Below are 25,149 nucleotides of genomic sequence, written 5' to 3'. Positions count from 1 at the left end.
GGAACCAGCAGAGAACCACTCGCTGAACCAGACCATGGAACCATGTTCAGAAAAATACTAAATTAAATAATAATAGCAAATTGTTGAATAAAACATTAAGAAAAGTGACTGCCCAATTATTGAAAAAGCCCTTCAAAACAAATTGGTGGGATTTTCATTTAAATCAGGGAAAGATTATATTAGTAAAACCGACGTTAACTTTTACAAAAATCTTACGCCTTTAAATGAACGCGTGGAAGCTTGCACGGTATATCAAACGATAGGGAAAAATATTCTATAATTTCGAATTAATTCTCTATTAAACTTATCCCAAAGATTTTTAGAAATAGGCGTTTTCTTTTTCTTCGATCTTAATCACAAACACGGCTTTATATCGATAGGGCCCTTCCCACACCCTATCGATGAATAGCCCGCCATAAAATATTCCTATTGACCACTTAAACAATTGTATGAAATATGCATGCCCCATAATTGGAATTGACATTCCAAGCGTTTTGGTAGTTGTTTTATAAAAATCCGTTCAGTCGTTCATGAGAAAACCCCACATTTGCATTTATTTACATAAATGTTCATACGAAGAATAAATATGTCTGGCAGCACTGCCTGCCTAAAATTAAGTCAATTTGATTTAAACTGTATTATAAAACTTATGCAAACTGAAGATCGTACCATTAACGGGATCACGTTTCGTCAAAATGCGTTCAGTCGTTCATAAGAAATCCAAACTTTTTCATTTATTTCCATTTACATATGTGTCACTGAAGAATAAATATATCCCGCAGCCCTGCCTACCTAAAAACAAGAAAACTTGGTTTTAGCTTCATGGTTAAACCTATGGAAAAGGAAGACTGTCCTATAGACGGCATCGAGGTTCTGGACATTTTGATCTCTGTTTCATCAAAATCCGTTCAGTCGTTAATGAGAAATCCGAATTTTTCATTTGTTGCAGATGGCTGCCAGGGATGCATAATCATGCCACCTTAGTATATAAATTAGTAATTTAAATGTTAATTTCTCAAAAACGACTGAACGGATTTCGATGAAACACCTACCAAATTGCTTAGAATAACGGTATCATTTATTGGGCAGACTATTAAATGTTATTTCGAAAATTTGCTTCTCAAATTTAGTGCTTCAATGCCCTTGCTTTGTAATATGATTTCAGGTCAAAAATTTGCAACGCAGTGAATAAATTATTTCCGACCTTATAAAGTATATATATTCTTGATCAGCATCAACAGCCGAGTCTATCTTGACATGTCCGTCTGTCTGTCAGTCTAATTATAAGGAAACTAGACCCTCATATTTAAAGCTATCTGAATAAAACTTTCCAGTTAGTCTTCTATACACTCTTACTAGCATATAATGGATTAAAATGTTCAGAACTACAATGCAGTTTATTCCATTTGCATACATACATACGTTCTACTATTAAGTATAAATCAGATTATTTTATTTAATATTCTTCGTCGAACATACACACATACATATGTACATACATACATTTACGGCAATAAATGAAAAAGTCGGGATTTCTCTTTACCGACTGAACGGATTTTGACGAAACGTGGATCAAAATGTTCAGAATTGCGATCCCGTTAATGGTACGATCTTCAGTTTGCATAAGTTTCATAAAAAAGTTTAAATCAAATTGACTTATTTTTTGGCAGGCAGTGCTGCCAGACATATTTATTCTTCGAAGGAACATTTATGTAAATAAATGCAAATGTGGGTTTTCTCATGAACGACTGAACGGATTTTGATAAAACAACTACCAAAACGCTTGGAATGTCAATTCCATTCATGGGACATGCATATTTCATACAATTGTTTTAATGGTCAATAGGAATATTTTATGGCGGGCTATTCATCGATAGGGTGTGGGAAGGGCCCTATCGATATAAAGCCGTGTTTGTGATTAAGATCGGAAAAAAAAAACGCCTATTTCTAAAAATCATTGGGATAAGTTTAATAGAGAATTAATTCGAAATTATAGAATATTTTTCCCTATCGTTTGATATACCGTGCAAGCTTCCACGCGTTCATTTAAAGGCGTAAGATTTTTGTAAAAGTTAGCGTCGGTTTTACTAATATAATCTTTCCCTGATTTAAATGAAAATCCCACCAATTTGTTTTGAAGGGCTTTTTCAATAATTGGGCAGTCACTTTTCTTAATGTTTTATTCAACAATTTGCTATTATTATTTAATTTAGTATTTTTCTGAACATGGTTCCATGGTCTGGTTCAGCGAGTGGTTCTCTGCTGGTTCCCATCTGGTTCCATTTTCATAGTTCGCGCCTTAGTTATTAGCTCAAATACACTGCTCACTGTTATTCGATTTACTCGAAATCCGACTGTTAAAAACAATTGAAATTTTCATTAAATATTCGTTAATCTTCCTCTAGTAATCCTATGTACCGTGCATATGTGCACGCGTTCGTAAATCGAAGTTATAAGCCTTAAAATCTTAGATGCCCTATTTTATATGGAGCCGACCCCGAGGTTTGATCACTGTTATGAGATTTGCTCAAAAACTGACGATTTGAAAAAATTGAAACTTGGTACGATAAAGCTAAAATAAATGTCCTTTATATTGTCATATCGGGTATTGCTGCACGCTTTTGATTAGCCGAGATATTAGGAAATCCCTGAAAACACGATTTTTCACATGCTTTTTTTAACGTATCCAAATGTCAAATAGCCCAGTAAAAATCAATATTAAATTCATTTATTAGGATTTAAAAACTATATTTTATTCGAATTAGTGCCATACTTACGAAATAAAAGAAATAATTAAAGATTTGGAAGATCTGACGAATTGTGGATATTTGAACTTTTGTTTGACCCAGTGCTGGTTTTAAAGCATATTCTAACACATTTAAAAAGGGAAATATTTAAGATTTATCTAGCATATAATAATAATAATAATTTCATTCGCGACATTAACAACTTATTTTAGAAGAGAAAAAAAAAATATTTTTTTATACGACGAGCCTAAAAATTCCCAAAAACGCGTTAACATCGATATCGATTTTGTTATATCAAAGTAAAAGGTTTTTTGGCGGCTCGAATTATAAATTCAAACAGATCGTTCGTTTATCTGTTTATCCACCAATTAGAATTTCGACTTTAAATTAAGCTTATTAAACCAATTTGGAGATGTTAAGCCCAATGCTTAGATTTCAAAATGAATATAACAACCATTCTATGTAATTATTTATTTAAGTCAAACAATCAATATATTTTCAATTAAACCTGTGTACCTGAAATATTTACAATTTCCGTTTACACATAAAATGTTTTTATTTCCCACATAAGCACGAAATAGTAATCTAAAATTTAAATAACGTATTTTGTTTTCCTTCCTCTCGGGCTAATCTCTTCCCAATTAAATCGTTGCTGGGGGCCGTTTTCCATCTAAACGAACCGCGCCTTATCTGCATTATGAAATAATGAACTTATAGAAAAAAAGAAAAAACTAATACCGTTCAACTGGCGGTGCAAACAACTATGACTGTTTAATATATGTACAACTGCACACACTTATTTGGTTAATAACATGCAAATAAATAAGAATAACATGTACAACATCGTAGATTGTCATACTGACAAAATTTGAACTAAACTTTAGCTGTCACTTGGGGATTATTTGAGAATTATATTATGGAACGAGGTGGCTTTGCTGGGCGCCAGCCGTCTTAGTACTGGGGATGGCGCAGAATGCCATTGGGACTCGGTGCCGGCGAGTAGTCGGGTATCGGGAATCCCGCCGTCGCCACCACAATAGTCTCCTGCACCGGAGTCTGTGTGGTCTGGCGCAGCGGGCGACTGGCCTGGGGATTGGGAGCCGGGTACTGCTGGAAGGCGTTGAGGTCCCGGAAGCGGCGGTCCATTAGATTGGAGTCCATCGACATGTGCGCCGCTCGGATGATGGCGTCCTCGTTCACCTCAATGGTCTCCGCCGTGGAGCGGTTATCCGGAACGTAGGCTGCGTTGCTGTACGCTGCGTTGTTATATGCCTGGATCTCCACCCTTAGACACGGAATGGGGATTAGGTTCAGGTTCAGGAGGAAAACAATTTCTACTCACTTCTCTTCCTCGTAGGCGCGAATGGGCGGCCGGGTGGTCAGAATATCATTGGAATCCTTGCGGGGATTATACAAAGTATCCTGTGGAAGTAAGTTATTACGAATTTTTCTGGAATCTTTGTGTATCTTAAATCAATGCAAAAAGTTATTAATTATGCACCATTTTATAGCATACGTTTAAGCATCATTTGATTTGATTTGAAACCTTTAGCAATTAGTCTAATTTAAAATTTTTAGAAATTTCATGATAACGCCTCACTTTGTAGATTTACACAATATTATTTTTAAATAAACTGATAATGGAAACGCCTTGAAATGTTGCACTTCAATGGCAACTGATTAGGAAAGAGGATTGAATAATACAAATACTAAAAGTGGAATGAATTCCTTATTTTCTTGACTCATATTTTGAATAGATGAGGAGAACTGTCCTGAGACGGTACCCTCGCACCCAGAACCCAGAGTAAGCAATCATTTTCTACGGCGTTTCGGCGAACTGAGCCCCAAAACCCAGGAATCCCGCTATCAGGCGGCCCGAGGCAATTTATCGACGAGGCTTTCTTATCAGTGGTTACCATTACTAGCAACCAGCACCGGAATAGACTACACCACCACTACCAGGGTGAGTTAATGGCAGCAAAGTGCTAAACATAGCCATGTCGTAGTCGTTGCCCGGCCGTAAGAATTTCACTTTCTGCGTTGTTCGAATATTTTAACAGACAAATCACTTGAATGTGAATCGAAATCGGAAAAGGAGAAGACAACGCGATGAGGTCATCCGCTGACCTCAGGTGACAACTTACCGGGCCATCCTTATCGGTGGCAATGCGCGTGGCTCGCACCAGCAGGTAGATGAGCAGGCCAAGGTTTATTAGCCACAAAACGAAGCCCTTGAACGAGATGATCATCATCGAGATGGCGGACACGGCTCCGGCAATGAGGGTGGCAGCCATCGGATCCACTGGACCAGCGTTCAATGTATTGGCATTCTGCTTCAGAGCTTCATCATTAAAGCGACCGTAGTCGACGCCAAAGATCACTCCGGAGGCCACGTCCATACAGCAGATGGCGGCCACGAAGAAGGCCCAGATGTAAATCGCGATCAGGGTACCCTTGGTGTTATCCTTGCGCACGGCTTGGAAGGAGAATGGAGCAGAAGGAAGGTGTATTGATTAATCTATCACAGTGGGGATTTAATGAGTCTCAGAAGTACAAACATAAAATGTGCCACCTTTCATTTAAGCATGTGATTAATAAATGACTTTGTTTACAGGTGATACATCAAATCAGAAGCATAATTAAGTCATTAAATTATAATGATAATATATAATAAATTAATAAAAAATGTAGGAAGGCAGTTAACGAATTATCTTCTGAATGACAGAGCTAAAGTTCATTTAAATTATCCAAGATATTTTTAATAATTAATTTACTCCTTTTTATAATATTTCTCCTAATCGAGCAAAGAAACAATATTTGTGGGGGAATACCCATCAATGAAAAAGTTATACAACCTCTCATATAGTTTCAAACTTATACCATTAACTTTTGTTTATTTGGCTTTATGGCAGGGGCTTTTTATTTTATCTGGCTGCCTGATAAAAGAAATTCCACGATTTTAACAAGTGAATCATAAAGCGTTACGATATCTTTTCTTATATGCAGTTCATTTCCGCTTTCCTAGATTCTCTTTATCATACTCACAGAATATTAGCACAATGGACACGATGAGCCAGCAGACAGAAACTCCCAGGTAGACGCAGTTCCAGATCAACAATTGGTTCGAATCGAACACAGTCTCCACTGAGTCCAAATAAGTATAATCAAATTGCTGGAAATCGTTGGGGCTCATCCTGCAGCCGCCCTTGAAGTACACATAGAAGAACACGGCCTTCACCATGCTCCCATACGTAAAATCATTCGTTATGTACAGCACACAGCTGTAAGCACATATCGCTGTGATGGTCAGTCCAATCCAGATGCAGGCTTGAACCTGTGGGAAAACAAATCAAATATTATAGAAAAAACTTATTACGGTAAATTGATAAATATAATATCTTATAAATTACAAGAACTAGTTTTAGTTGTCATAAAAAAGGCATTTATACTCTCTATACATCAGCATCATTAGTTGATTGGATCTCTTGCAAGGCTCTAGTCCAGTCTAGTCTCTAATTATAATGAATTCATAATTATTAAAACTATGTAGCAGATACTATTTAAAAAAAGTCAAAAGAGGTGGGCTCCGACAATAATTGTATTATTAGGATTAAGTATTTTATGTAGTTTTAAAGAAATTTAGATAGAAGTAGGACTTTTGGTTCAAAATAACAATCTTCCGGATTCTTATTACATATTAATGATTTTTCGCTTCTAATAGCCTAACTTTCCCTATCTGAGTGTTCTTTTCAGTCAATTTGTTTACACACACGTCAATCACAGCAACTGATTATCTGGCTATCAGTTCCTCTTGAAACGAGGAATCGCTGCAAATGACTCAATGCTGATTATGACGACTAGAATTTGGTCAGGTGAAGGAGTACTTGTATCTCCACCACAGTCAATTCCAGTGAGTGGTGCCAATGTCAATTCCAATATCTCTCCTCCCTTATCAGGGAATGGGGTCGGGGTCACGGAGCTACTTACCACTCCGAGAATTCCGGCCCAGAGTACGGCCGTTCTGAGGGAGCCAAAGTGCTTGATGCTCGGCACGGGGGGTGAATACATTTTGCGGCGGCTTTTCGATGGCTTCTGCTATTTTCTATATATTCTTTATTCACACGGATCGTTCGGGTTGAGTGCGCTTTTGCAGTACGCGACGTTAACGTCCGTTGGCCAACTGAACGATCGCCAATTATTTTTGCGACCCGCGTTCGCAACTCGTTTATTTTCCCGATAACCAAGCGATAATGGCTCGGTTTGAATTACAGCTTGCGGAATGCGCCAATTGTCCGCGAAGGCTTTTATTTTTATTTCTATATTTCACTTCGATTCAACTCGATTTCTCGAGCCAGAATCCGTTCGCTGTTCGTTTCGTTCGTTAACTGAACGCATTGTTTTTGGTCGAAACATTTATCGGGCCTTAACTTGTGGGCTGCGTTCTGCGTTCGGATGGTAAATATTATATTATCGGTACTGATAAGGCGGCCCCCTTACCTCACCCGCCCAGAAAAGAGAAGCCACGGCATCGACAAGCGTTTTCGCTTGGCTGAATTGTGTGGGAGAATGTGAGCTAAATCGAAAGGCTATAATTGGAGCGGACTGCAATCTTATCGGACTTCTGTATTAGCACATTAGTGATGTCGCCCTTATCGTTGCGTAAATAGTTGTATTTCGCCGCTTACCTCATTTCCCAAACATTTCAATTATTTACAGTACGAATTTTCAAATGAGCGCGCGCAAAGGCGGCCTCTGGTGGCTGCTGAGAGAACCACAAATGCATGACAGACCGGACACGTCATAGGATATCAGTCAAATCAAGCCAATATAATAATTAATTTTAAATCGGACCACTTTAAAAAAATCTATTCACTTAAATATAATTTAAATATAGAAACTTGACTACGCGTTTGATAATATTATTGTAAATCTTTTGTGCCGTCATGCAAAACTGCAATGCTGTCATACTTTTTCCCCGTCTGAACGTGGCTGACCGCCCGAGCAGCCGCCATTTCCGTAGCGTGCGAGCGAGATGACTAGCTGGTGCATCGCTGCGATGCCAGGGCAGCGAGCGTGCTAGCGAGCGAGACGACTAGCTGTAAACAGAGCACGGCCGCAAAACATACGCATTTTTAACCCTAAAAAATACAGCACCGAGACTTTAGTACAGTCAAAGTGACGCCGCGACAACCCAGAACGGAGCGAGAATTGAAAACCGATAGATATTGTTGTTTCTGGTGCACAATTGCCGTGTCCGTAAAAGTAGCAAGCGCGTGTGTCGCCATCGAAGGAGCCCAGACCAGCGCCCAGTGCCCCGCAAAAGCGCCGTTTGTCGTAATCGCCGAATCACAGAAAAGAGCGGCTTGCAGTTGCGCGTGTTGCGCCCAGAGATTCCGTTCCGCAGACAACAGCGAAGACCCCGGCAGCCCCACCACGGCCACGGCGTGCTCACCGCACAATGAACAACCAATTGAACCCGGCCACCTACCGCAAGTTCAACAATCTGCTCAATAGCGGAGCAGTCACCGTTACCGGTCCCAGTCAGCCGCGCATCCTCAAGACGACGCGTCTCGTAGTGCCCGGCGGGGGCGGAGGCGGCGTTGCCAGTGCCTCCGCCGGCGGATCCCTGGCCCAGCAGCAGCAGGCGGGTGGCGATGCGGACGCGGGCATTGGCGTCGGCTTCCTGGCCACGCGATGCTACATTTGTGACGAACGATGCGAGCCGCAGACCTCGCTTACGGAGATGACCACCACCCACACCGCCACCAAGTTCCCTAACAAACTGGCCCAGCTGGTGGGCGAGGGCTTCTTCGTGATTGTCTGCGGCGAGGATTACGTCTGCTCGCGCTGCACCAACCTGGTGAACTACTACGACAGGCTAGAGAATGACGTGGAGCGCGTAAAGACGAACCTGATCAGTCTGCTGAACAAGAAGTATGCCATTAACGAAGATCTGGGAGGCCTGGAGGCAAGTCCGCCGCTAAAGATGCAGAAAATGGCAACCGGCGCTGCCAATCGGTCGCTGGAGGAGAGCCAGAGCTCGGATGCATTACGGACACGCAAGGTCGTACCGGGCACAACAGGTTAGTCTAGACAGCAAGCCGATTCCCATGTTATTCCTTGCTAATTATTCTTTATTCTTAGTGGGCGCATCCAAGATCGCTTCCGGAACGCCTCAGAGCAGCGCCCAGGGCACACAGACGGTGCAGAGGAAGGCCACCAAAATCTACAAGTGCACCTCTTGCGACTATAAGACGTCGGACATGCGGTTGTTCAACACTCATTACGAGACCTGCAAACAGCAGACGTTCCAGTGCAAGACCTGCCGCAAGATCTTCCCCCACTTTGGGGCCATGAAGCAACACATGGTGCGCGACCACAACACCGCCATGGATAACACCTGTGCCATGTGCCACATCAACTTTGTAAACGAGGTCAGCTTGCGCAAGCATATGGAAACCAACCATGCCACCAATGTGCTGGTGACCAGCACCACCACCATACCAGCGGCTGCTGCACCGGTGGCTGCCGCTGCAGCTGCAGCTGCTGCCGCCGCTTCCGAGAACCTAAACGTGTCTGCCGCCTCGCTGTATTCGTGCAACCATTGCCAGTTCAAGTCCACGGATAAGGGCGTCCTAGACGAACATATGCGCAAGCATGTCGCCGGCAAGCCAAAGCCATTCAAGTGCCGTCTGTGCTCGCAGCGATTCGAGACGCGCGAGGCGGCCACTGTGCATGCCAAGCAGCATCAGACCAACTTCTTCAAGTGCGGTACTTGCTCGATGACCTTCCCCAAGCGTGAGCTTCTCGTCAAGCACTTTGAGGTCCATCAGACTCAATCCGGAGCGACGGTCTCTTCCAAGCCGGCTGTTAGCCAGAACTTGAACACCCAGAAGCTGCTCCAGGAGACTATTGACGAAGCACTAAGCGATACCGTGCCGGCATCCGCAGCCGGAGGCGCTGCAGCTGTTGTGGCTGCCGGCGAGGCGGAGAACAACATACGGTTCTTCTCGTGCAGCATCTGCTCTCTGACCTTCATCCAGGAGACTTACTACAACCACCATATGGAGACCCACAGGCGTGACAAAAAGGGCGCTACTGCAGGAGGATCTGGAGCCCTAAATTCGGCAGCCGCGGCACTACTGAGCGATGAGCCCGGCGAGGCAACCGGTAAGGCTGCCGAGGAGGGCGGCGAGCAGAGCGCCGAGGCGGACATTGAGAGCCTGTTTGAGAAACTGCACTCGGACAAGAACGAGAGCGGCGAGGCAAGCAAAACGGGCAGCAAGAGCGGCGAAATGGTCATCACTTCGCAGGAGGGCAGCGGGGGCATAACCTTCAACATAACCATACCGCAGCCGGACGGCGACCAGTCCCAGAAGGATTCACCCAGTGCCACAGCTCCAGTGTCCGTTAGCATTGACATGCCGAATCTGGATCAAGCCGAGGATGAGTCCCAATCGCAGGGCAGCACCGACGTTAAAGGCGGTGAGAGCGGCGATAACGCCTCCGCCGACAGCAAGTCCACTGCAGCACCCGTTTCCATGCCCAGTCTTGACGATGACAACGAGGCCGCCGCTGCTGAAGCTGAAACAACAGAGGAAACCAAGCCGGCCAGTAAAGCCGGTCAGGAGAAGTCTAAGCCCAAACCTGATGAAAAATCGGCCAAGGAGAAGGAGGCCGACACTGCTGCTGCTGCCGAGGAACCTCAACCCTCTGCAGAAGGAGAAGCCGAATCAAAGCGTGAAGCCACGGATACGCCCACAACCGAGTCGGAGGCCGCTGCTGCGACCACGGAAGGTGCTGAGTCCGTCGAGGGCGAGGTGACCACCGGCAACAGTGGCGAGGGAGAGGCCGGCGAAGCTGCCGGTGGCGAGCAGCAAGTGGCAATGGAACTGGACGAGGCAATGCAGGCGCAAGTGGACGGCGGACAGATCAAGTTCATAGTCAATGAGAATGGTCATTTGCTCCAGCTGGACAATCACATTCTGACCGACGCCGAGGGCAACCAGATCATTGTGCAGGATCCCGAGCAGATTCAGCAGCTGCTGCAGAGCGTGGGCGTCTTGCAGTCCGGTGAGGGACTAGAAGGGGAAACCCTACAGATGATGACCGACGGCAGTGGCCAGATGGTGCTCGTCCATGGCGACAACAATGAGCAGCAGTTGATTGACGCCTCTCTGCTGAACTCCGAGGGCCAGCTGATCATACAACAGGGTCAGGATGGCGAGGAGGGTGCCCACGTCATCAGCGAGGATGGCACACGCATACCGGTGTCCGTGTCATACACGGAAGATGGCCAGCCCATCGTACAGGTCCAGCAACAAGTGCTAGAGGCAGCGCAACAGGCGGCGGCGGCGGCAGCCAGCGGATCCGGCAGCTCCGACGAAAAGGATACGGCAGCTGCAACGGCCGGCGAAGAAGTGCAAGTGTCGGAGGCATCCAGTGCTTCGGCATCCTCCACCGTAGTGGCCACCACCACAGCCAGCAGCAGTGGCGGAGCCTCCGGTGGCAGCTACTTTGCTCTGGAAGAGTTTGCGGAGACGAAGGCGGACTAGGACTGGCCCTAGGAGAGAGGCCGTGACCATTACACCATACTGGCAACCGACGAGGACTGGTAAGTGTGTTGGGACGCTCCTCAAAGAATGATATGTAATCGGATCTATTCGTTGCAGGTTTTAGCTGTGGGGGCGCTGAAGGTCTCTGGAGGACGTTCGCAAACGCAGCGTTGTAACCAATTGTAAACACATACCTTAAACCTACATTATTCAAACAACCAAACCCGAAATTGTTCACGAGAAAGTTTCAATTTATATATTTACATTTAGCATATGTATTTAACACTCCAGTTAACTCTAAATGACTTATAATCCTCGTTTCTGGCTTGCCCGATCCAGACGACAACCACCAAGCCAATTCATAAAAATAGTTGAGCTGCCCCAGGGATCTCAACCGAGACCCGGCACTCAAAATCGCATCAGATGATTGGTAACGCGCTCCTGTCTCGGACTTGGAAGGTAACTAGGTTTAGTTTTTAGTATAGGCAAAGTGTAAACTGCAAAGATGAAAGTAACAGCAAGCAAACAACATGCCCTACATATGTGTAAACATAGTTTTTATGTGAGATACTTGGATTATGATGATGATTATGTTTAAAATATACAAACACCACAAGAACACACAAATACACAATTACACCTAATAAAAATCTATTGAAAAACAGATGAATGCTTCTTACAAACCCCCAAACTTGTCATGTAAGGTGAAGGCCACTTGTAACCCACAGACAGTACACAAACACACACCCAGAAATATATAAATAGAGATATACGTCGAGCAACTTGAAATATATGATTGTAAAGATGTGCAAATGCGAAACCGAACGAACATCAATTTCATGTCTCTGTTTACTTTGTGTGTTTTGATCTTTGGAATTCGGCATGCATGTAAATCAATTCAGATAAGATAACTAAACACGGCAACGATGAATATAGATGGCTCATAAGTCAGACAGTAACCCCAGAGTTTACATAATGTCACCATCAATTCGAGCATTCATTTGTTTGCCGCGTCTAGCGTGGGGGCATCGACCTCTAAAAGTAGATTAGTGAGTTGTCGAGCCCGAGAGATGGTTTCTAAAAATTCATATTTTTATTATATCCAAACTTTCGACTCGTTCTTAATTACCCAACACCTGATGCCCGACTATTGATGTGCATTTAAATACGGTAGGTAGTTGATTAATAAGATTTAATACTTATTTAGAAGCTAAACTCCCAGCGGTGGCATTAAAGCAGTTTAGCCTGTCGTTAAAGCCTTATGAATGCTCGTTCCGATCCATAAATCAGCGAAATCGTTGTTATTTTGAGTCTGAGACTCACTGCAACCTGAACCGGCTTGGCACGTGGGTACGATCGGACTGAACATGATCAGATAGAACGAACCACTAATGTTTCTTTGATAGTTTCGGGGATCTGGGAATCTCTCACGAAGATGGAGACAAATTGCTACCTTCGCCTACCGATTGCTGCCCATTCATCAAACACTTAAGAGTTTAAAGACGCTGTTGAGAGCGCCAGATCAGATAATCGAACCTCGATATGAATAATTCATATTTATGCTAAGCATGCGGGAATGGGGAATATTCTGCCAACTTACTGGCGGATCGGGTGCAGCGGTAGCAGTTCATTTACATGGTGTGAACTCGAACTAATCGCTTGGTTATATATGAATATATCTATGAATGTAGATAGAGGCTTCCCAAGGCCGGAACCAAATTGGGGGGATTAATTTGAGGCGAGCATCAATCAGCAACTTGTTTCGGTGACATTAAACGGTGTCAACTCAATTTGGTTTATTAGTCTGGTTACATAAAGTCGCTCTTGGCGGAGATTCCGACGCGGTCAATATTATGCAACGGCCTTAATTAGGCGACCAAATGCAAATGAATCGAATCGGCGACAGGCGGGCAATCTTCTCGTGGATTATTGCTCGGAAAGCGAAAGCCGTTCTTAAAGACAAGGTTGCACCGCTCAGATTGGAGTTCGCTGTGGAATAGCATGACATTTTCTTAAACAAAACGAAGGCAGGCCAAAAGTGAGCTGCTGATGAAAGCTGACATTTGGCGGATCATTTGCATAGAAAACATGATTTCGACTAGTTATGCAGTCCATAAATCTTAGATTATTTTGCAGAGAATTCTTAAAATATTTCTTTAGCAATCTTCTCGGTTTCTACACTGTGCAAAAAAAGAATATATAAAATATATAGGGGTTTTTAGTAAGCTATTAATACTATTTCGTAATGAAGTAAATATAAATTAGGCATTACTTAAAGTTCTTGAGAAATATTGAGTTCTTTCAGTCCCAGCTCTTGGCTATCTTCTGCGCTTCCCCACATATTCCATTTTAAGTTTACCTTGAAAACATTAATTAAATAATTCCAACTTGTCTCTTATATTACTTTTCCAGTTTCCGTATATTTGTTTTTGCTACTTTTAATTGTTATTTATTGTACGAACTTCCTTCCTATAAATAAACATTCCGGACGTCCAGAATACTGCTCAATTAAACCTAGTACTTTATTTATATTTCTAGAATATTTATTGGCTTGCTATATATTTTGGCATGATTTTGTTGCTGGCGTTTCGCTGGTTCCATTTGCATGGGGAAACGATAAACATAAATACGAATTTTAAATATTCCCCAACTGTAATCGATGGATATTTACGCGTCGAAATATAATTGTTGTTTTTATGCGAGATGCCCTCTCCTACCAGAGTCGGGATCTGCGCTCGTCCACCGGCGGATGCGAGGCGATATACTCCAACTGGCGGATTACGTGCGTCGGAATGGCCGGGATCTGGTCACCGGTGGGCTGGTAGCCATTGGCATCGGCCACGTACGAGAAGGTAACCGGAATGCCCTCAATGGACACATACTGAACCACACCCACGGCTCCATTCTCGTTTCCAGCCCCCTTCGTAGTAATCCCATTCGTGGTCTGAAACTCGAAGCTGTAGTGGCCAGCCGGACCGGGCGGGTTATTGTGGTAGTAGATGGTTCTGGCCGCGGATGCGGGAGCGGGAGCGCCGGCCAGGCTGTGATGCAGGTGGGAAAGGGCCAGGAATACCACAAGCTGCTCGGGCGGTTCGGGGATGGATTAATGGAGGCAGAAACACACAACAAGACAACGCACAAACCTTGCCGAACGACATCATCTTCTCGTAATTAAAATTATTCCAAATGTTTGTTTTTACGGTCCGTTGGAGAATCTTGAACCTGAAACCGAAAGCGAACCTGAATCGAAATCAGTATCCGAGCTAAATCCGTTATAATCAAGCGGCAACTGCGACGCGATCTGCTGCGCTTGGAAGTTCATTTGAAACTGGCCAAAATACATTTGGGTTGGTCCGAAAGGAGGAAGCTTTTGACTTCAAGAGGGGAAGGTCGTGCTAAATTCTGAGCTCTCTGGGAACAGTTCTCGGAAACCCAGACGAGGAAGCGAAGCTGCTGCTCCACCACATAGTCACCGGGATCAATGCAAGCGTCAGCATCTAAATATCACCATCGCTCTGGTCCAAAACAAGACAAGTTCGAAGAGCCCGGGAATTGATTTATATTGATTTTGTGCTAATGCCCAGCTATTATCGCCTGACAATGAAGTTGTTTTGGTATCGGATTTTTGATTTTTCGGGGTCCATTTGTAGGTGTGCCTGCATAGCAGACCCAAATGAAATCGAGAGCTATGCACAGTGGTTCATGTTCATGATTCACAGGCGTTCGATTTCGGCTTTCGGAGATTCCGCCGTGACTGACAAATTGTTGCATTTAGCCATTAATTTATTATAATGAAATTCTATTTTCGGCTGCTGTAAAAGGTCATGGTTGAACTTGAGCCTTAACTAAAAAGTCAATATCAAATAAATTAATTTGATTTAATGAGGCGTGCTAAATATGCATATAATAAGTCAATTTTGATTATACCATTAGGTTTTTGCGATTTAAGGCAAAACTGGAAATGCTAAATGTTTAAAGATTCGGCTTTCGAAGTGAGTCGAATAATATCTGTTCTGCTTGTGGGGAAAAAAGGGTCTTGCATTTTTCAGACCGCTTTGAACCAATGTGCGGAATGTGGAGCTATGCAGACCTAGACCTTGCACGAGTTGATTTGCATAGCCCGGGGGCCTTACAAGTCGACGCCGGACCGTCAATCAGTCCATCAATCAGAACCCATAAGAGTTGTCTGCAGCCTAATGCCATTTGCTTTGTGTTTGTTTACCTCTCTAACTATTTGTTAATTAAGAAACAACGCCACCTCTGTGTGCCCTGAGATTTACATAGCAAAGGGGGCACTCGTCGGAGATGAAAGCATGAAGCGAAAATAATCTTTGGCTAATTTTCAGACATAAATCTTCAAGTCAAACGAGTCGACGAGATCTTTTCGCGGACAACATTAATTAAGTAACAGAAATCGACGCCAAATAGTTTAGCCTTAGAATCGCTTGCGAAACGCGCAAACACGAAAAACTAGAAAACCGGAGACCAAACTGAAAGCCAACAACTGCCTTATCCAGTTCTCCTTCTGCCAGCCGACGATGATCATCTTCTCTGGCCGCGATGCGTGTGTGAACTATTAGAGATAGTTGCTGCTCACCGAAACCGAGTCATCCTCCTCGGCTCCCCCCGGGGGCGCTTCTGACACTTTGCTGTTGAGAACATTAATTAAGGCATATGGTTATTTGGGCATAAACAACTGCTGCTTATGTTTGGTGTTCCTACGGAATTACCATAAACATAATGTATGCCTCTGCAGCCCCCACTCAAATGGAGCAGAAACAAAAGACTGAGGCAACGAACTCGATGCGGCTCAATCGGCTGCGAGCCAGAATCAGTCTTTCTTGGAACCTGTAAAGCTGTAGAACAGCGACACACACGGAACTGTTTCCGTTCAGCCTGATTAACAAGTCAAAGATCGTTAAATATACTTCTGTTAATCCAAATTCCTAGCTAGAGAGCCAACTAGCAGCTTCTTATAATTTTGATGGCCTATTTTCTATGATTTTATCGCATTCGCTGTGATTTTTATGGTCATAATTTGCATTCGCTTCACGACATGAAAAGGCTTTAAAAAGTTATAATAATAATTTTTTATGTGGCTGCCACTCAGAACACGCTGGGCGGGAGCCGAATGCTTCCGTGTTGGGACTGGACCCCAGGTGGTACATTGTACATGGGTTCTATCATCATCGAATGTTACTTGTAGTTAAGTGTATATACACACTTTTACTTAGCGGCTACACACTAAAAATTAATCCATTTCCATTTTAATGAGCTAAACAAGTTCTGTGATTAATTTGTGACAAAATAAGCAACAAACTTGGTGAAATGCAATAAGCAAACGGCGACACAAACTTGTATTTTTAATTCCATCCAATCTATCCGAGTTTATTGCCTTCCGCTGCAGACTGACCATAAACACATACAAATCGGAATCGGAACCTATTGCCATCATAAATTCAAAACGAAATTAGCAGCGGATCTTGAAGAACTCGAGCTACTTAGCACTTTATGGTATCTTTTTCATTAGCTTCTGACGTATGGTGTCATAAAAAATATGAATAGGCAAACATGGGGCACCGGATAAACGGAAATGAATCTCTTAACCGACGTGACCTGGCGTCGATATCTAGAATCCATCCACTGGGCAGGGCCTGCTGGGTAGATATCATATAGCATCGCCTCAGAGCAGAGCCCCTTTTCGGTGGCCAAACACAAAAGATGAAGCCAGCGCGATATTGGCATTTGGTTATGCTTATTAGATTTTCGACGCTTACGCTTTTGCCCCGCGATGTTTTCCTCGTATAAATCTGAAAACAGCAACTGGCCGGATTGGCAGTCCGGTGGCTAACTTTGAACCTCGCAGACGTCGCTCCGCAGCGGATCGAACCTTTTTACAAGTCGGTATCGGTATCGATTTGGGGAATATACGTATATTCGTAGATAAACGTAAATCAAATTTGTTTCCCAACGCCCTCCGCCGAGTGTGTGTGGTGTCATTATTGTGTGTGCAAAATTAAAATAGAGGAAATTTAAATCCGAGAGAAATATGCGATATTTTGTAAGCATTTTTGGCCATGAGTCTACATCTGTGTTCCCGATCTGATAGCTCTGTGATTTCGGTGGCTGATAAGACCTCTTTTTGGGTTTCAGCTTGTGGGATGGCTGGTGGTCTTGGCCCTGATCACGGTGGTGGAATTGGACGCCCGCCTGGTGAGGATTCGCCGCATCCGTAGATTGGTTGGAGCCGACGAGCACGATGCCCAGATCACGGACTTCCGGGTGTCACCATTAGACGACGAGGGTGTGTTTAAATACGCCTTCAAGACGAGCAACGGCATCGATGTCCAGGCGGCGGGAAATGCCCTGGAGACGATTGGCATCTACAGCTACACCTCGCCCGAGGGCGTGCCCATCGAGACGCGTTACATCGCCGACGAGCTGGGCTTCCATGTGGTTGGCCGCCATCTGCCGCAACCCCCGCCCACGCCAGACTATATCCTGCGATCCTTGGAGTACATTCGCACCCACACGGAAGACGGCAAGCTGAAGCCGCACGTGTTCTGAAGTTCCTGGCGGCGCGAGAGCGACTTCAGTCCACATATCCTCATCGAATTGGATGCAAGTGTCCAAGAAGAAGGCTGACCATACCCATAGCACGTACTAATCGCCAACTAACTAAGACATTACCCCCCAATCTAAGCTAATCTTAAGCCAAGATCGTTGCTAGTTGTTGTAAGCTCCAAAAACTGCGCAAATGTCTTTACCCATTATTCTTGGAAGGCTCTGGACCTTGAGGCGGTGGCTGTTCTGCCTCGGCCATAAATCAACTCATCCATCCATCCGTAGATTCTTCCGTGGCGTGAATTTATGGTTTCTGCGACCATAGAGAGCAAACAAAGGCACGCCCAAACACAGACTCCGCGCGATTGACCCCAACGAATTCTATCTTGTTATCCCATTAACTGCAAACAGCTTTATTTGTCTCCGTCTCTGCCTGTCGTCTGATTAATATTTACGTCTATTCTCAGATATGGAAATTTGAAATCGATTGAAAACTGGATGGAAATGATCCGCGATTCGATGACTTAATAATATATACGGAAATTTCTATCTCCCAAACAAAAGCGCCGGGGAGCATTTGCAAAGTTTCGAAAAGAAAAAGTTCGGCTGGCTCGACTTTAAATGCGACTCACACATATTTTTTAAGCGAACCACCAATTAAACCATGCAAATTTGCTAAAACATTTGTTCAACCATTTCGTGTTTTTCTTCTTCGGTAGCCTAAAAGTATACATGGTTTGTTAAACATGTGTTTCTTTTATTTTTTCAGACAGCTAACAAAAGACAAAGTGACCCACTTCATTAATTAACGTATTAATCGATTGAGACTCACTGTTGGTCATATCTCGAACAACTTAATACATTTAGCTGAATGCCCGTATAATGGCTGAAAACTTGGCAGAAAATAGCCACGAATTCCCGACTAATAAATTACCGGTATTTCTATTGATGTTTTTCTTCCTTAATGGTCTAATTTAAATGTGAATAGACAATATAAACTTGGGTTTACTGAACTATGTATGACAAGAGATCATATAAATAACTATTTTGGATTTGAAAGTAAATTTATATTTTGTCCTTTCGTTGGGTAAATATGTTTAGCTTTAAATTAAAGCATATTCCTGCGATTTTCACCCACATGGTTGATTGCAACTTTATTTATCAGCTACTCCCTTAGGGTTCATTAGCCGATTGGTATAAATATTACTCATAAATATACATAAGAAAAATTAATAAATAGAAATATATATATAATGTCAGATTTCCAAAAATATCAGCAAATAAAGATTGCTGCCAGTACTGCTACTGTTTTGGGTCGTTCCATTTTCGTCGTTCCCAGCATTTTAAAGCTTTGCTATCGATATTGTAATGACACTTCGATAGACATTTAGAAGTCCATCTCGAAAGTTCATTTTTGGGATTCACGCGTAAAAAATCAGGAGGACAAATGTCGCTTAAATTGAACGAAGCGCTGAAAATTCTTTCAGGGGGTCTAGCCACACCCCCAAAGCCTGAGCATAAACAATATGTTCAGGACGCAGTTGAAATATCCGAGAAGATCAACCAGGAACTAATTAATATGGATTCCATTTTTAAGGAAACAGTGAGTGACTGGGAAAACACGTGTAAGTCGCAATTCTTTTGGAAAAGCATATTACAATTGTAAGCACAACTTCAGTTGCTAAAAGACGTTTAAAAGTTGATTTTTAAACTCTGGTTCTCACTTGAGTAACAAACATTTATGTATTTTAAATTTAAAGCATTCTCAAATTTTGCATTTATTAAACATACTTAACATACTATTTTACAGGCACTTACCTTTTAAAGGATATTTACAAAATATGGATACCCTTTCTTTGCATCAATATGCCATTTAAGATAGAGCCTGAGCTAGTTAAGCCCCATCAATTTAAGCTTAAATCGTCGGCTAACCATGCAGCAGTCGAGAATGGATATGTCAATGGCATAAAGCTAACCAAATTGTTTTACTTGGATATGAAACAATCTATCGAAAAACTGGGCAAGGTCGATTGTAAAAGTGGCAAGAGATACAACTACCTCACACCTGAGTATTTTGAGTTGGAAGGAAAGCAATATTTAAGAATCGTTGTCAAGGAAAACGAAGCGCAGGAAGCGCCTTCAATTTTGTATAACTTTAATATAAGTTTTACTTTCTCACAAGAATCTCCAAGTTACCATTTATTGTTTGAATTCTTTCACCTTACTGAAAAATCGATTTTTAAAGCAATGTCAACGAATATTTCAAAAATGGTAAACGAGATTAATATATTGTTGCTACAGTTCCATTTGGATGAATCTTTAACAGTCGAAAAAATGCATAACATAACAACGAATGCATTTTTGTGCTCAAAATATGGCAACTTTGACGAGATCCTACTCGAGGTGAGATTACTTGAATACTCATAAATATTATTTATCCTATTTATTTATGTGTCTATATTTTTTAGGTTATGAAGGGTTGCATTCCGTTCATAAAAAATCCCAGACCTTTGATGTGTGCTTTCGTAAAATTATGGAAATTCAAGCAAGCGGATTCAGTTAAAGTGTCGGAGCTTAAGGAACTTTTTGGCATACAGTAATTAACAATATTGATGTAACATTAAATATAATTAATATAACCTCTAACCAATTTAATGGGGTACAGTATTTGGACAGTGCTCTTTTGGCAGTGGCTTATTTTTGTTTTCCTTGACTCTCATTAAATGACCCTATTCTGTGAGAAAGGAATCTATACAAGCTTAAAACTGGTTCATTTTGATTAAACGTAACCACCATGGCAAATAATTTTAATGCTGGCCTTCCAACTGATAGGATCTATCTACGATTTGAGCCAATTCCTCCAATATTATATGCACTTATAAACTTCTTTTACTGCATCTCGCTCTTTATTAACGATAACTCCTAGTGCGATGTAGATCTCTAAATAACAATGACTGGTTAAGGATTTGTGGTGATGGTGGTGCTGCTACTCCCGTTTACTGTTGATCCTTCTGTGCGGGCGATGGAGGATGGGTGCGAATGTACTCCAGGGCGCGCAGAACGTAGGCTGGCACTGGAGGCGGTGTGGGAAGGTGATCTCCCACCGGGTGGAAGCCAGACTCGTCGGCGGTATAACTCAGCGAGATGTGTTCTCCTTCGGGCGACACATAGGCAAGGGCACCGCGCGCCCCATTGGCATTACCTGCCTCCTGGAACTGGATGCCATTGCTGGTCTCATAGGCGTACTGGTAATTTCCCTCCGCGTCGCTGGCCTCGTTCTGGAAGCTTCGGATCTGGGCGTCCTTGTTGATATTGTCGGCGCAGGCGCAGCCGATCAGAGCCAGGCAGAACAGCTTTGATAGAGAGAGACGATGGTCAGAAGACATCCGGTGACATCTCAGCTGCAATACTTACATATTTGTACATCATGGCAGTTGGGTTGCGTTGGAGAGTTTTGATTGAGAAGATGGTGGTGCTGTGATGGCGCTGCTTGCAGTGCAACTGTTTAATTCGATCAGCTGAAGTGCGTCTTTTATATGGATGAGACCGAGAGAGACCCTTGTGGCTTCAGTTACAGGCGGCACTCGAACGGGTTTTCGGAACCCGAGGACCCCGCACTTCGGGCGGCAATAATTGCCAAAAACTTGTATTATCATACCGCCAATAATGGGGAACAATAACCAACAATGCTTAGCCGAACTATGGCTGAGTCATTTGCCAACAATTTATATTGTATGCTTTAATTCGGTTTCAGTTTCGGATTCCACTAAAAGTAAATGCTAAATTGCGTACAAATAAAAATTGATCTTTAATGCCGTCTCGCCTTCAGCTTTACCTTTGGCTTTGGATTCGGCTCATTCACAAACCGCTGGAAATTCCCCGTGAGATTTCTTGTTACAACTTTCAATTGGAGATGCGCCCTGGGCTCGATGGGGCTTCCATGGAGTGTAGAGTGTGGAGTGTGGATTGGAGCTGACAGGTGCACACTGCCCCTGGAAGGTTGTTGAAATCATCTCGATGAAGATCGAGATGGGCAAGGTCAGTTCACCTGGCAGCATGTCACCCGGAGCGCCGCCGATGATCGTCCGAGAAACGAGTGCAATGTGTGATCTTCTGATACCCTACATTTATGACTTTAATTAATTGTTTACTTTGATGTCCGGCGAATTGATTAATTGTCATGGACCAAGCGATAAGATTGAACAAATTTATATATTTAGCTATTTTGTTGCAAAATTAGCGTAGCAAACATCTTCCGAAATCGGTGTTAATAGTCGAGAATCATTTTGGTCAACAAGGAAGTGTTTGTTAAGCCCCAAATTCTTGACTTGCTCCGGCTAGCAATTAAATCTGGTTGACACCTTGGCCAGTAGGCTTTATTTATATTATTGTTCTTTGACTGTTCTTTTCCAGACTTTGTGTATACTTTAATTTCGACACAGGTAAAGTGCCGAAGAAGGTAGGATATAAGGTTTTTCCTCATAGGATGCCTCTTTATTTCCTTGCTGCCTCACTGCTTTCTTGTTAAGAATATTTTGTATTTATCCTGGCCGATGGATATAGTTTAGGAGTGATCTATCGGGTGGATGCATTCTATCCGGAAACCTTCAGTACAACTTATGTTTAGTCTACGGTCCATGCAGGCCAAGCTGCAGCCGTACATGGAAACAAGATCGGTCTGATTTCAACGGGTATTTGCATGTTTAAAAACAAATAAAACCATATGCAAATATTAATTAAAAAGTGGTTCGCACACCGTTATAGAATATCTGAATAATTGGACGTGTTATTTCGGGAATGCATCTACAGAGATACTACAATCGTAGGCAGATGCCGAAATAATCTGTTGAGTTCAACTCCTCTTTTATTTTTTGCTTATTTTTTAAATTTAAATTTTAGAAATGTGGTTGTCATCTATCAGAGACGTCATAGAATGTGGTTAGGGATTGGATCGGATCGGATGGCGGAGATAGAGATAGACTTTTGGCGGGCTGAACTAGTTTGCCAGATCAGGTGGGGCGGCGATTGATGGGCATTTTATTAGCTGGAGTGCTAAGTGCGTTTAGGCCTAGCGACCTGTAATTTATTACTGGCAAACAAATTTGTATGCTAATGCGGTGAACTCGCTGAGATCTTTGAGGGGGAATCAAGAATTCCTTGATGAGCAAACAGGTTCTCCGCCTGCGCGCTCATCCCCAGCCAAGCGACCAAATGAAACCGAAATCGAAATTGAAAACGGATGATAAATTGGACTGATTTAAATTTATTCGGCACGAGTGGCTGGCCCCTTCCAAATCCAGGCCCGTCTCCGAAGTAACCCCTTGAATGTCACATGTGCCATTACCACCATCGAGAAAACCCAAACACCCAAAACCCCAAAAAGCTAACCGAAGCTATAAGCCATTAAGTGCAAAGTCGGCTCGGTGATTACCGCTACCAATGTGGCAGATGTGGATCCATCAGCGCCAGTCATTCGAAATGGGTTCAAGCGCTCCATTATACCCTTCATAAGGTTATCTTAACTTTAACTTTGAGTTGACAAAATGCTCTATCATTATTACTATCACTTTCTCCCAATTTGTAAAAAACAATATTTCGAATAAAAAAGGTTTAAAATATTGATTACTAATTGTTTTATGTATTGCACTACTGAAAGATAACTTCTTTTAACTAAGATTCCTTACATGATATAACGGTAGTTTGTAGGACAATTGATCTTAAAAATAGAAAACAATGATGAATTCTTTGTAGTATTTAAAACACAATAAATGTAACTGTCTAATTTGTAAATTCATATATTGAAATATTAATATTCTAGTTAAAAAAAACATATTCTTGGAAATACTTCATTATTATAATGTATTATCTGGCAAAGGTAATCCCCAAAACTAGACTTTGCTTTCGGATTCGAATCCATCATTAATACATCATATCATCTGGAAAATTCGGCAAGGGTATTTCCAAGTTCCTGTCCCTACTTCTAGACCCCCTTTCTAGTTTTAATTTTTACTGCATATGCGCTGAATTTTATTTAATTCGATCGGTATGCTGCTCTTGCCGAAAAAAAAAATAAAAAAACACACAAACATATTAAGTTTGATATTTGGTTTGGAGTTCAGAGCCAGATTAGAGACGTCAGCGATGGCGGCGGCTATGGAGACGCCAACGCCAACGTTGGCGCAGGCGCTGGCAGCGCCGCCGGAGATTGGATGCTGGCTATAAAAGCTACCGCCTCCGAAGATCACCCAACCAGTGTGGATTATACAACCCCAGAAATCAGCAAGATGTTCAAGCTTGTGAGTATGATGCGCCTTTGGCGCTCGGAAGGATCCAGGTCATGATTGAGTGCCCATTTCAGACGCTCTGCCTGTTCGCCGCCCTGATGCTGGCCACCGTCTATGCGGATAACATCAACAAAGATGCCGTGACCACCCGCGAGGATTCTAACCCGGCCGACAGTGAGGGCAACTACAATTTCGCCTTTGAGACGAGCAACGGCATCCAGGCCCAGGAGGCTGGAAATGCAAATGGTGTAAGTGGCAGCACGAACTACGTGTCACCCGAAGGCATCCCGATCTCGCTCACCTATGTCGCCGACGAGAACGGCTTCCAGCCGCAGGGCGCTCATCTGCCCACTCCTCCCCCAATTCCGGAGGCCATCCTCCGCGCCCTGGAGTACATCGCCGCTCATCCCCCGCAGCAGTAAGCCCAAATTGGATACCCATACCCCATTTAAGGCCTAGTCAGTGCTCTTGTGGCTAAAAATGAGTTATATCTAGTTGTAACAAGTCTGTACATAAATCCACTACAAAAAAAGTAAAAAAAATACTTTGTAAAATTCCATCAAATATATCCACAGCCATGCTGATCATATGAACCGAGCTAATGTTGTCTTCATTATGGAAATCGGTGTACTAGATAAACAAAAAACTTGAAAGTTTAGCCGCCTCATTCGAATTCATAATTTGCAGTCCCAAATTGCATATAAATTGTCTTATATTTTAATATATTATTGTTTATTTTAACGTGTCACACATATGTAGGATCTCTTAACTAGAGCTTTATTTTAATATGAAGTCAGAGGTAAATTTTACAAAAGTTGATGTGTCAAAAAACATGCTTCTAGTTTTGATTCATTCATTAAAGCTATATCTCATTCAGGAACTAAAGCCATATCGTTAAAGGTGTGTTTTTTCTAAATTAAATCAATACTTCTCGCATATTAAATTGGTAACCAATTTAAGACAAATTAAGAGGCTGTCCAAGATCGTTTATCATTCTGC

The 25,149-nt window shown here is 42.7% G+C and overlaps 7 protein-coding genes and 1 long non-coding RNA gene across 8 annotated transcripts; 5 read left to right on the top strand and 3 right to left on the bottom strand.

Moving 5' to 3' along the window:
- Positions 1 to 3,487: 3,487 nt before the first annotated feature.
- On the bottom strand, positions 3,488 to 7,189 carry LOC110189973 (uncharacterized). The gene is made up of 5 exons (XM_020960263.2): positions 6,735 to 7,189; positions 5,793 to 6,081; positions 4,892 to 5,223; positions 4,090 to 4,169; positions 3,488 to 4,032 (listed from the first exon to the last, which is right to left on the bottom strand). Exons 1-5 carry the CDS (start codon positions 6,813 to 6,815, stop codon positions 3,699 to 3,701), a joined length of 1,116 nt encoding a protein of 371 aa, XP_020815922.2. The 5' UTR covers positions 6,816 to 7,189; the 3' UTR covers positions 3,488 to 3,698.
- LOC147643552 (uncharacterized) lies at positions 7,101 to 7,664 on the top strand. The gene is made up of 2 exons (XR_015271905.1): positions 7,101 to 7,406; positions 7,464 to 7,664. It is a non-coding gene; the product is annotated as an uncharacterized LOC147643552 (long non-coding RNA).
- Positions 7,665 to 7,813: 149 nt separating this feature from the next.
- pzg (putzig) lies at positions 7,814 to 12,137 on the top strand. The gene is made up of 3 exons (XM_020960492.2): positions 7,814 to 8,830; positions 8,892 to 11,361; positions 11,420 to 12,137. The coding sequence occupies exons 1-2, from the start codon at positions 8,206 to 8,208 to the stop codon at positions 11,300 to 11,302; spliced, it is 3,036 nt and encodes a 1,011-aa protein (XP_020816151.2). The 5' UTR covers positions 7,814 to 8,205; the 3' UTR covers positions 11,303 to 11,361; positions 11,420 to 12,137.
- A 1,565-nt stretch (positions 12,138 to 13,702) lies between these two features.
- Cpr78Ca (Cuticular protein 78Ca) lies at positions 13,703 to 14,632 on the bottom strand. Its single transcript, XM_020960374.2, has 2 exons — positions 14,446 to 14,632; positions 13,703 to 14,381 (listed from the first exon to the last, which is right to left on the bottom strand). The coding sequence occupies exons 1-2, from the start codon at positions 14,461 to 14,463 to the stop codon at positions 14,016 to 14,018; spliced, it is 384 nt and encodes a 127-aa protein (XP_020816033.2). The 5' UTR covers positions 14,464 to 14,632; the 3' UTR covers positions 13,703 to 14,015.
- A 2,503-nt stretch (positions 14,633 to 17,135) lies between these two features.
- Cpr78Cb (Cuticular protein 78Cb) lies at positions 17,136 to 18,558 on the top strand. Its single transcript, XM_020960375.2, has 2 exons — positions 17,136 to 17,363; positions 17,456 to 18,558. The coding sequence occupies exons 1-2, from the start codon at positions 17,352 to 17,354 to the stop codon at positions 17,867 to 17,869; spliced, it is 426 nt and encodes a 141-aa protein (XP_020816034.1). The 5' UTR covers positions 17,136 to 17,351; the 3' UTR covers positions 17,870 to 18,558.
- Positions 18,559 to 19,223: 665 nt separating this feature from the next.
- Positions 19,224 to 20,512, top strand: LOC110190256 (uncharacterized). The gene is made up of 3 exons (XM_020960619.2): positions 19,224 to 19,491; positions 19,677 to 20,269; positions 20,335 to 20,512. Exons 1-3 carry the CDS (start codon positions 19,314 to 19,316, stop codon positions 20,464 to 20,466), a joined length of 903 nt encoding a protein of 300 aa, XP_020816278.2. The 5' UTR covers positions 19,224 to 19,313; the 3' UTR covers positions 20,467 to 20,512.
- Positions 20,513 to 20,750: 238 nt separating this feature from the next.
- On the bottom strand, positions 20,751 to 21,252 carry Edg78E (Ecdysone-dependent gene 78E). The gene has a single exon (XM_020960715.2). It carries the CDS (start codon positions 21,250 to 21,252, stop codon positions 20,863 to 20,865), a length of 390 nt encoding a protein of 129 aa, XP_020816374.2. The 3' UTR covers positions 20,751 to 20,862.
- Positions 21,253 to 23,491: 2,239 nt separating this feature from the next.
- Cpr78Cc (Cuticular protein 78Cc) lies at positions 23,492 to 24,747 on the top strand. The gene is made up of 2 exons (XM_020960376.2): positions 23,492 to 24,162; positions 24,225 to 24,747. Exons 1-2 carry the CDS (start codon positions 24,076 to 24,078, stop codon positions 24,570 to 24,572), a joined length of 435 nt encoding a protein of 144 aa, XP_020816035.2. The 5' UTR covers positions 23,492 to 24,075; the 3' UTR covers positions 24,573 to 24,747.
- Positions 24,748 to 25,149: the final 402 nt, after the last annotated feature.

Source organism: Drosophila serrata, unplaced genomic scaffold, assembly GCF_035046125.1.
Source record: "Drosophila serrata isolate PLE 108 unplaced genomic scaffold, ASM3504612v1 contig_272, whole genome shotgun sequence".
Lineage (NCBI taxonomy): Eukaryota > Metazoa > Arthropoda > Insecta > Diptera > Drosophilidae > Drosophila > Drosophila serrata.
Note: the sequence above shows the minus strand (reverse complement) of the source record. Positions and strands in the feature narration are given on the sequence as shown.